Below are 11017 nucleotides of genomic sequence, written 5' to 3' on the forward strand. Positions count from 1 at the left end.
TTACACGGCACACATGGTGCATCATCCCAAGGTGATTGAAGTATAAAATCAGGTAAAGAACGGTACTAACCTGGTAGCGTTGTTCTGGGAGCACAACGTCCTTGTTCTGGGAGCACAATGTCCTTGTTGGCGGATAGTCAGGGAGGTCTGCAGAATAGGATTCATCCGGTGACCCGTAGGATTCCGTTGGCAAAAAGTTATAGGAGTTCAGTAGAAAAGGGGAAATCCACTGAGCGGCACTGTTCCTTCCCAGTGCAAAGTAGGTCCTGCTGATTCCGTCGGTATTAGGTTGCTGGTGTAGATTCAAAAATTTCTACAGCGATGATCTGTTATCCACAGGGTTATAACCGATGCGAGTATTGAAGTTCCAGGGTTCTAATTAGTAAGAGCGGATAGAGACTTTGAGAGTACAAGGAAGAAAAGAGGGGGAGGAGTGGTACTGTATATTAATAGTAAATGGTGTCATCCAGGGCATATCACTGTGAAAAAGACATATTGTAGTATCGATATCGAATTGCTTGTGGTGGGAATAAGACCATATTACTTGCCGAGGGAATTTAATGTTGTGATGGTGGGGTGGTGTATATTCTGCCATCTGGGGACGCTAAAGTAGTGTGCGATGTTTTATCATCTGAAATATCAGGTATCATGACTGAATATCTTGACTTTTTGTATTAACAGGAGATTTTAATCATGTGTCATTGAGTGGAGTCTTACCAAATTTTATGCAGTATGTGGAAGGTGCAACAAGAGGAGTTAGAACGATGGACTTGTATGCCAACATGAGGAATGCATATCGTACCGATATACTACCTCTGTTAGGTCGTTCGGACCATAACTTGGTATTAGGTCGGCCTGTATATCGCCCAATTGTAAAAGCAAACCCGGTTGAAAGTAAACGTGTAAGAAAATGGACTAAGGAAAGAGAGGAGAGGTTAAATGCTTGTTTTGAAGTAACAGATTGGGGCGTTTTTGGCGTTGGGGTAGACGGATGTGATATTAATGAGGTTACAGAACATATAACAGATATTAATTTTGGCACTGATTTGATCGTACCGCAGGTGCAAGTGAAGTGTTTTGGAAACCACAAACCATGGGTAGGAAAGGATCTCAAGGAGTTATTAAACAGAAAGAAAAAAGCCTATAGAGATCGGGATGATGAAGCGATCAGAATAGTGAAAAGTGATAAAGTATAAAATAAAAGAAGGTAAGGAGGAGTATGAAAGGAAACTGGAGCTCAAACTGGCTAAAAATAATGTGAGGGAGGTCTGGTCAGGAATGAAGGCCATAACAGGGATGGAGATCAAACAAAGGATAGTCGATATGGATGAGGAAAAATTAAATGAACTGAATGTTTATTTTAACAGATTTTCAAATGTTGGGGATGGTATAGTGGATCCTATGATTAAATCTAATGTGATGGGAAAAGATGATGCAATTAATAGAGATGGATGTGGTACAGGGGTTTTCATTGTGTCAGCGGACGATGTGAGAGAACAGTTGAAAAAACTAAGTGTAAGGAAGGCGCCAGGCTCGGATAGGATTAGTACTAGGGTACTAAAAACATGTGCTGATGCATTGTGTGAAATTACAGCGGATTTATATATTTGGAGTTTGATGATGGAAAAAGTGCTGAAGGATTGGAAAACATCTTGTATAGTCCCTAAATATATTCCTAAAATAGCAAAACACTTCAGGCTGGGTGATTATCGACCGGTGATATTAACTTCTCATATGATGGTGTTTGAAAGGTTTGCTTATAAACGTAGAATTGGGGAGGACGACGCAGTTTTATATTTTTTACATAGGGCGTACTCTTATGGAGGAGCAGCGGGTGATAGTGAGTCATGTTTTTTTATTTTTCTAGTGCTTTTAATTTGATATGGCCGGATCGAATGAAAAATAAATTGGAAGGAATGCAAATTAACCCTAGAGTGTCTAATTGGATATTTGATTATTTAAGGGGACGCCCCCAGTGTGTGCGGAGTGGGAAATGTACATCGAGGATAGAAATAAGTGATATTGGAGCACCACAGAGGACTGTTTTAGCACCGTCTTTATTTGCGCTATATACAGCAGATTTTAGGTGCAATACTGGAAGTTGTCATCTGCAGAAATTCTCTGATGATTCTGTAATTATGGGGGGGGGGGTTAAAGGGAGGCTGTGATAAAGAATATCTAAAGGGATGTGATATCTGAATTTGTTAAATGGAGTGTGGATAATGGGTTGGAATTAAATATTGGGAAAACAAAAGAAATGATTATTAATTTACGCAGAAAAAAAAAAGAGATAGTGGTGTCTATTCTAAATCAGGAAGTGGAGAGAGTCAGATCCTACAAATATTTGGGTATATATTTGGACCAGAACTTGGATTGGATCGACAATACAGAAAAAGTGTACAAAAAGGCAATGAGCCGGTGGTATTTTTTACATAATTTGCGCTCGTTTAATGTGTGTAATAAAATGATATTAATGTTTTATAACTCTGTGGTCGCTAGCGTTATATTTTATGGTGCTGTCTGTTGGGGAGGTAACATTACAGAAGTTGAAAAGAATAAATTGAATAAAGTGATCAAAAAGGGAAAAGCGATCATGGTTAGTGAGGTGCCATTATTTGAGGTATTATTAAATAAAAGGTTATTGAGGAAGATTAGTGGAATTAAATTAGAGGAGCAGCGTCCGTTGCATAGCATTTTAATCGATAAAGCAGTTTTAGTGATCGATTGCTACAATTTCGATGTAGGAAAGATTTAAAAGATCTTTTATGCCAAAAGCTATTGTGCTTTATAATATGTTTTTGTAGTGTGTGAGAATGCTTTTTAATACATATTTTATTATATGTTGTCGATGTATGTTGTATTGTTTTTGTATAATATGTACTGTAAATGGGAGTTACAACTGTAAACCAATTTCCCTTTGGGGATAAATAAAGTATCTATCTATTGTTGCGTATTTAGTAGAAAATAAAATACATATAGTGAATGTTACGCGTTTCAAGACCGGACCGGTCTCTTGATCAGGCTAGAGGAAAAAAACACAATGACCGTCACACGCCTTGACAGATGCTACATAGCCCGTCGTGAATCCACAGAGAGGCTGTGTGTCAGAGTTCATACATGCTTGATTGAGAATACTACAAAGGTTTTTTTAAAAAACACAAAGTCATTTTAGGCAGATGTGAAACAACATTTAGTGTAGCTGTTACGGTCATCAGATGTTCAATATAAGCAGTCTAAAAAAATGGTTTATCGGCATGAGCACTCCTACGTTCTAGAAAAGTGAATAAAGCATGAGTGTTTGCGGGTGAAAGCTGCTCAATGGGAACTATAAATACTGGTGTGTGATTAAAAAAATAATATATATTAAAAGGATGGAGTGATTTCACCTAGATTCCAGATAGTATGACAAACTACTCAAAGGAGGCTTCATTCCTAAAGTATATGATCGCTGACTGTTTTTTTTTTACATCTAATAATATAAATTTTAATGCATCAGTTTGTAAGACAGATCGTAATACCACACATAATTAATGTCGTGGATTGCGAGCTTGCCTCCTTTTGGCCAAAATGATTACGAATACCCCAGGTATTTTTCATTATTACTTATATTTGCTTCTTTTGGACACAGCCGGGTCTTTGACGCTGGGTGAGTTTGGTGTGCTGTTTGGCATAGTAAGCAGGGTAGCCCGCTCTATGAATTATCAAGGCGTCACAAATAGGCTTTTACCTGGATATACACGCTGCGCCTCATAACCTACACACTATACCTCCATGTTTCACACACTGGCACCCTATTATTCATTTATCATTTATATAAATGATTTATAAGTTTCACACACTGGCACCCCATTATTCATTTATATAAATGATTTACAAGTTTCTGACCACTTATAAAATGTGTTCAAAGTGCTGCCCATTGTGTTGGATTGTCAATGCAACCCTCTTCTCCCACTCTTCACACACTGATAGCAATACCGCAGAAGAAATGCTAGCACAGGCTGCCAGTATCCGTAGTTTCAGTTGCTGCACATCTCGTATCTTCACAGCATAGACAATTGCCTTCAGATGACCCCAAAGATAAAAGTCTAAGGGGGTCAGATCGGGAGACATAGGGGGCCATTCAACTGGCCCATCATGACCAATCCACTTTCCAGGAAACTGTTCATCTAGGAATGCTCGGGCAGCACTTTGAACACATTTTATAAGTGGTCAAAAACTTGTAAATAACTCATGAAAGAATAAAGTAACGTTAAAACCAAGCACACCATTGTTTTTCTTGTGAAATTCTCGATAAGTTTGATGTGTCACATGACCCTCTTCCCATTGAAAAAACTAAAGTTGGATTCAAAATGGCTGCCATGGTCAACACCCAGCTTGAAAAGTTTCCCCCCTCCCATATACTAATGTGCCACAAACAGGAAGTTAATATCACCAACCATTCCCATTTTATTTAGGTGTATCCATATAAATAGCCCACCCTGTAGAAGGGAAATAAACAAATTATATTTTTTTTGCCGAAATTCATTTGTAATAATTTTTTCCTGTAACACAGAAGGTGTTACAGAATTGTAACACTAATGTATTGCAGGATGTCATTTTTACAGGCTCTTGTAACAACGCGATCGCTGTTCCGGTCAGTCCCGGGTGTCAGCTGTAATACACAGCTGACACCTGTAGCATATGGAGTGGGCTCAGTGCATGAGCCCGCTTCCATATATAACCCCACGCACCACGACGTACTATTAAGTCGTGGTGCGCAAAAGGGGTTAATGCGCAGCGGATGGTGCAAAGTGAAAATTAAAATTTTCCACTGATATGCCATTTTAACGCACAATATGTTGTGCCCAGTTTGTGCCACTGAAGACAAATACCTCATACAATGTTGAGCGGGTTCTCCCGGGTATAAAATGTCATATGGCTACGTAAGCTGGTGTTTGGGACGCTGTAGGGCTCAGATGAAATGTAGTGCCATTTTGCTTTTGGAGCGCAGATTTTGTTCGGTAATAGTTGTTTGGGGTTTGGCTGGTATTTCAGTTTATAATGTGGGGGTATATGTAAGCTGGGCAGAGTACATCAGAGGCATAATAAGAGGGTAGTATAATGCGGTATATAATAATTCATAGATATGTGGCCAGTGTCGCACTGATAAATGGTGCCCAATCTGATCAGCTTTTGGAACACTATGCACAATTTCTGTCGCTATATTCTGAGAGCCAGAACTTTATTTTTTCTGAGGGCTTATTTGTTGTGAGACAATCCGTAGTTTTCATTAGTATCATTTTGGGGTGCTTGTGATTTTTTTGCCAAGCAAGGTGACAAAAAGACATAAATGCTACCTGTTTTTTTGTCCCTTTTTTTTTAGTGCTCAACCTGCTGTAAAGCATTTTCAATCAGGACGTACAGTCACGCCCATTTGCGGGCAGGCGTTAAGCCAGTACAAGTACAATTCTGATTTATATCAGAAAACATACTTTACATTTCAGGATATTTCTAGGTCCTTTTTTTTTTGTATCAAATGGCAGACTATTATTGTTATTTACAATGAATTCAAGTGAGCAAAGCGGTCTACTAAGTTTTCCCCATCTTACATTTTCTTTTTTCAGGTTGTCTGATGCATTCACAAGCCTTTTACAGCCGTGACAAATTGATTGCCGACACCACACGTTATTAGTGTGAATGGATAGTGCTTTGATAAGTCACATAAATGGTGTTCATGCCTTACCTCATTGGATAAGTTTTTATCACGGCACCTGCAGAAAGATAGACATGTTCTGACATGACATTCTAAGCACACTACTATTGGCGCGGATAGTCTTTCACTTAGACGGTCAAATTTAAAGTAACAAATCTCTGAGGGTTGCTAAAAAAATATTTAAAGGCCCCATGCACACGAACATGCATTTGTGGCCGCAATTCCCCCAAAAATCCACAAGAGAATTGCGGCCCCATTAATTTCTATGGGGCCATGCACACAACCGTCGTTTCCACGACCTGTGCATGGCCCAGGAGCCTGGACCGCAGAAAGAATGGGCATGTCTTATTACGGCCGTATTCTGCGGTCCAGGCTCATAGAAAATAATGGACGCGGCCATGTGCAAGGCCCGCGATTTGCGGGTGGCTCGCAGGTGACACTCTGCGGCCGGCCGACCCGAAAATCACGGCTGTGCACATGGCTACGGTCGTGTGCATGAGGCCTTAGTACTTTATAGAGTACCATAGTACTAGAAAATCAGTGCTGGTCACAAAATGATCTAATATATTGTAGAAATATCTTAGACGATTGCATCAGTGTGGGGACATGAGATAGAACCCCTATAATAGCTAAAATAAAGGGGATCCCTGAGATCTTCAACGTACAGTGTCACTTCAAATTTTGGCTTGGATATCTTCAGATTTCTGAGCTAGTTTTGACAGAGCTGCCATAGGTTTCAAAATGATTGTAGTGCTTAGTCTCAATGGCTCACATCTACATCGCCCAAAAAGGAAAATAAATTAAAAATCAGTACTAGGAACTTGCAGTCATTGTCTCAAGTAAAATCAACATTATAGAAGTACTGCTTGTGCAAATTACATATGACCAGCATTTCTACAGACTAGCAGGTGACAATACGAAGCACAAAAGAATAAGGGGTTTTGGAATGGTCATTAAATGCTTTAACTTAGTATGTGCTTTTATTCAATTCCTGAATGCTGTGCTCAGGAACCGCAGCTACAGGGACGTTAGTATTTATTTTCTTTTGGCAATAGTAGAATGAATAAATGTAAAATAAGCAGAACCGAACCTTGTTTACAGTACCTGGATCATAAGTAAAAGTATTGTCAGATTCTCCTCTTTAGTTGGGCCGATTATCTTCAGAACAAAGTTTATGAGGGTCAAATTACTTATCTCAATGAATTCTTCACCCTGCTGTCGTTTGACATCAACAATATAAAGAACTTCAACAACCTAAAAATAGCCAGAAGAAAAAAATAAATTCAAATTTATAGTGCTTTAATAATTATTTATGAATCCACATATACATAGATTTAATGTGAACTGTTGTGCGCTTGGAATGAAGTTAAGAGTGGTTACCTTTATAAAAAGAGCTCCAATTGCGGAAAGATCTTTTGCTTTGAATTTAGAATAGCTCATGGTCAGTTTCCCTGTGCTGTGGTCAAACCTTAAGAAAATATCCAAACACTTGTGGTTAAATAGCAAAGAAACGGTTTAGTAGAATGGCACGTCTTGTAAGCATTTACACTTTAAAAGGGTTTATCCGGGGACCAAAAATTGCTTTGCATTCAAATTCTTATGTAGTACAGTAAAAAATAGTGTTGTACCGCGTTAGCCAGAAACAACATGCATTTGTAAGGGACTTCTTTTTACATAAAAATATGCAATGTTAAATACTTTTGTGTCAAAAAAGACAAAAGTATAATAGGTATGATACCTTTATTGGCTAACCATAAAAGTTCTATATGCAAGCTTTCAGAGCACAGAGGCCCCTTCAGGCAAGTTTACAAATGAATGACTTATAAAAAAAAAAAAACATTTAAGATGTTACACAAAGAAAATTAGTACATGAGGTGATGCATCATTAAGGTGATGCATCATTAAGGTGATTAAGGTGATGCATCATTAGTACATGAGGTGATGCATCATTGTTACAGCCGACACTTCAGAGTAAAGAGCGGCATCGCGCTGGAGCGCGATCCCGCTAGTTTAACTCGTTAAATGCCGCGGTCAATACCGACCGCAGCATTTAAATCGCTAGAAAGAGGAGGGTGACCCCCTCTAACAGCTCATCGCAGCCCCTGCAACGCAATTGCGGAGGGGCGATGGTTGCTATGGCTGCCTGGGGGCCTAATGAAGGCCCCCAGGTCCGCCATCATTGTGCACCGATTAAGCCATGCCTCCGGCAGGGCTTAATAGATGCCTGTCAGAATGACTGGAAGAAAAATAGTGTACAAACCGGCGCAACCATAGGGCATTACCTACATACGATGAAAAATACAAAATGTAGAGATGAAAAATGTTCACCTGGTGATGTCGTGCTAGGAGCACGACACCCCTGAAGATGTAGACTTGGAAGTTTGTGGTTTTAAGGTGTCAAGAATGCTGCAAGCCACGGGTTGTGCCGGACATCATATCTTTGACCGGTTAACAATCGGATAGTAGAATAGTGAGTCCCCCAAACAATGAAGGTGATTAACCTCAAAAAATTCATCCCTTGGAGCGGCGCTGCTTTCTAGGAACGTAGTAGGCTGTTAGTCCTTAATGTTGCATATGGAAGCAAACAAGGGTTTGAAGTACACAAAGCTTTAATAGAATACAGGCGACGCGTTTCGAGGCCAAACCGGCTCCTTCCTCAGGAAGTATTAGAACACAAACTAGAATCACGATATACTGCAATACATTAGTATTGCAGTATATCGTGCAAGCGAGCTAACGATCACTGATTGAAGTCCCCTAGGGGGACTAATAAAAAACATTGAAAAACACAAAAACCTTTAGTCATGTAACAAAAAAAATTTTTTTTTAAAAGAAGTTAAAAAATAATAAAACATTTTCCCCCTGGAGCATAGTAAAAAAATAAACATAATTGGTATCGCCGCATCCGTAAAAGTCTGAACTATTACAATACATCATTATTTAACCCGCACGGTGCACGCCGTAGAAAAACAATATTTGTAAACCCCAGAATCTCTATTTTTGGTCACCTCATCGCCCACAAAAAATGAAATAAAAAGTGATCAAAATGTTGCATGTACCCCAAAATGGTATCATTAAAAACTATAGCTTATCCCGCAAAAAATAAGCCCTCATACCACTTAATCGACGGAAGAATAAAAAAAAGTTATGGCTCTCTGAATATGGCAACACAAAATAAATTTTATTTTTTACACTTAGGTTTTTATTTGTAAAAATTGTAAAATATATAAAAAAAACAATATATATTTGGTATCGCCATAATCGTATTGACCCACAGAATAAAAGGTAACATGTTTTAATTGCACAGTGAATTCCGTAAAAACGACGCGCAAAAAACAATGGAGGAATCTGTTTTTTTCTTCATTTTCTACCCCACTAATAATAATTTTCCCGTTTCCTAGTACATTATATGGCACAATAAATGGTGCTACGAAAAACGACAACTCGTCCCGCAAAAAATCAAGCTCTCATAGAACTAGATCGATGGAAAAATAAAAAAGTTATGACTTTTGGAATGTGAGGAGGAAAAAAATGAAAATAAAAATCTGAAAAAGGGCTGCGGCGGGAAGGGGTTAAGTTAAGCCCGGCCCATAAAACTGAGGTTATAGGGGTGATGACTTAGTAGATAAGGGATCTGGAGTCAGTCTGATGGGGGACGTGGAGTGCGTACATGTAATGGCTCATAAATCCAGGTGTTAGATAGAGGCCGTGTGTCAATGACTGAAATTTTATCAGCTTGAATCTCTCTCTCGATGAATTTTCTCTCTATATTTTTAAAATGACCCTTCAATATTCGGACATTTAAATCTGCGAAACTGTGGTCTGGTCCAGAGAAGTGTTTTCCCACGGGTGTATCCAGCTGCTTTTTTATTGTATGTCTGTGAAGATTCATCCTGGTTTGTAGTTTTTGTATTGTTTTTCCAATGTAGATTCCTTTATTGATGCACCTTGTACACAGGATCATGTACACTACATTGGAGGATGTACAGGAGAACGTGCCAGTGATTTTATAGTCCTGCTGCGTGTTTGGTATGTGGATGGTGTTTGATGACCAGATGTTGGTACAGGTCTTGCATTTTCTACTCTTGCAAGGAAAGGTGCCAGTCTCTGATGGAGATTAGAGGGCACTTCTGACCAGGAGATTCCTTAGGTTTGGTGGCGGTTTGTATGCAAGGAGAGGTAAGTCCGGGAATATTTCCTTCAGTTTATTGTCTTTGTTAAATATAGGTTGGAGATCAGGAGCAATTTTCCTGAAGACGTTCATTTTGGGGTTGTATGTGACCACTAGGGGAACCCTGCTGTTGTCTTCCTTTTTGTACTCCAGGAAGTTGCTCCTTGGAATTCTTGTTGCTCTGTAGATCTGATAATCTATAATTCGTTGATGGTATCCCTGTTGTAGTAATGTATTCCTCAGTGATAGCAGGTGTTGTTTTCGGTCTTCGCTGTCTGAACAGAGCTATATGTACCACAAAGCCTGGCTGTAGATGATGGATTTCTTTGTGTCTCTGATTACAGCTGTTCCATCCCAGATATGCTGGACGGCCTGTAGGTTTATGTTAAAGGCTATGTTCACACGGGGGATTTTGCCGAGTTTTTTGCCGCGGAAACCGCGTCGCAAAACTCGGCAAAAACGGCCCGAGAACGCCTCCCATTGATTTCAATGGGAGGCGTCGGCGTCTTTTTCCCGCGAGCAGTAAAACTGCCTCGCGGGAAAAAGAAGCGACATGCCCTATCTTCGGGCGCTTCCGCCTCTGACCTTCCATTGACTTCAATGGGAGGCAGAGAAAGCGTATTTCGCGCTGTTTTATGCCCGCGGCGCTCAATGGCCGCGGGCAAAAAACGGTGCGAAAATCGCCGCGAAAATCGGCGTGCAGGGAGAGGAAAATCTGCCTCAAAGTTCCAAACGGAATTTTGAGGCAGATATTCCTCCCCCAAAATACCCCGTGTGAACATAGCCAAATTGTGGTTTGTACAGTGCTGTCTCATGCATATGGTCATGTCCAGGAAATGTATTTGAGATGTTGAGTAGTTGAGAGTGAGTTTGATGGTAGGATGGAGCTTGTTGAAGTTTTTATGGAAAGAAAGCAGTTCATGTTTAGAGCCTGTCCAGATTATCAACAGGTCATCAATGTACCGGAAATATGCTAGAGGTTTAATCAATCTAACACCTGGATTTCTGAGCCACTACATGGACACACATCACATAACCCATCAGACTGACCACAGGTCCCTTATCTCCTAAGTCATCACCCCTATAACCTCAGTTTTATTGTCCCGGCTTATCTTAATGATGTATCACCTCATGTACCAATTGTCTTTGTGTAA

General features: G+C 39.7%; 1 protein-coding gene across 6 annotated transcripts in view; it reads right to left on the reverse strand.

Annotated features, from left to right (window-relative positions):
• Window positions 1-11017, reverse strand: part of DPAGT1 (dolichyl-phosphate N-acetylglucosaminephosphotransferase 1) — a 133419-nt gene that overhangs the window by 17866 nt on the left and 104536 nt on the right. For 2 of the 6 annotated variants that reach the window (XM_075840075.1, XM_075840080.1), the window contains 2 exons: window positions 7073-7160; window positions 6797-6946 (listed from right to left, as the gene is read on the reverse strand). In XM_075840075.1, the coding sequence (XP_075696190.1) occupies window positions 6797-6946; window positions 7073-7160 (238 nt within the window). Of the gene's footprint in view, window positions 1-5722; window positions 5751-6366; window positions 6467-6782; window positions 6947-7072; window positions 7161-11017 lie in introns of those variants that run through there. The other 4 variants (XM_075840076.1, XM_075840078.1, XM_075840079.1 and 1 more) reach the window with 4 other exon arrangements.

The sequence above is a fragment of the Rhinoderma darwinii genome, chromosome 10 (assembly GCF_050947455.1).
Source record: "Rhinoderma darwinii isolate aRhiDar2 chromosome 10, aRhiDar2.hap1, whole genome shotgun sequence".
Classification (NCBI taxonomy): domain Eukaryota; kingdom Metazoa; phylum Chordata; class Amphibia; order Anura; family Rhinodermatidae; genus Rhinoderma; species Rhinoderma darwinii.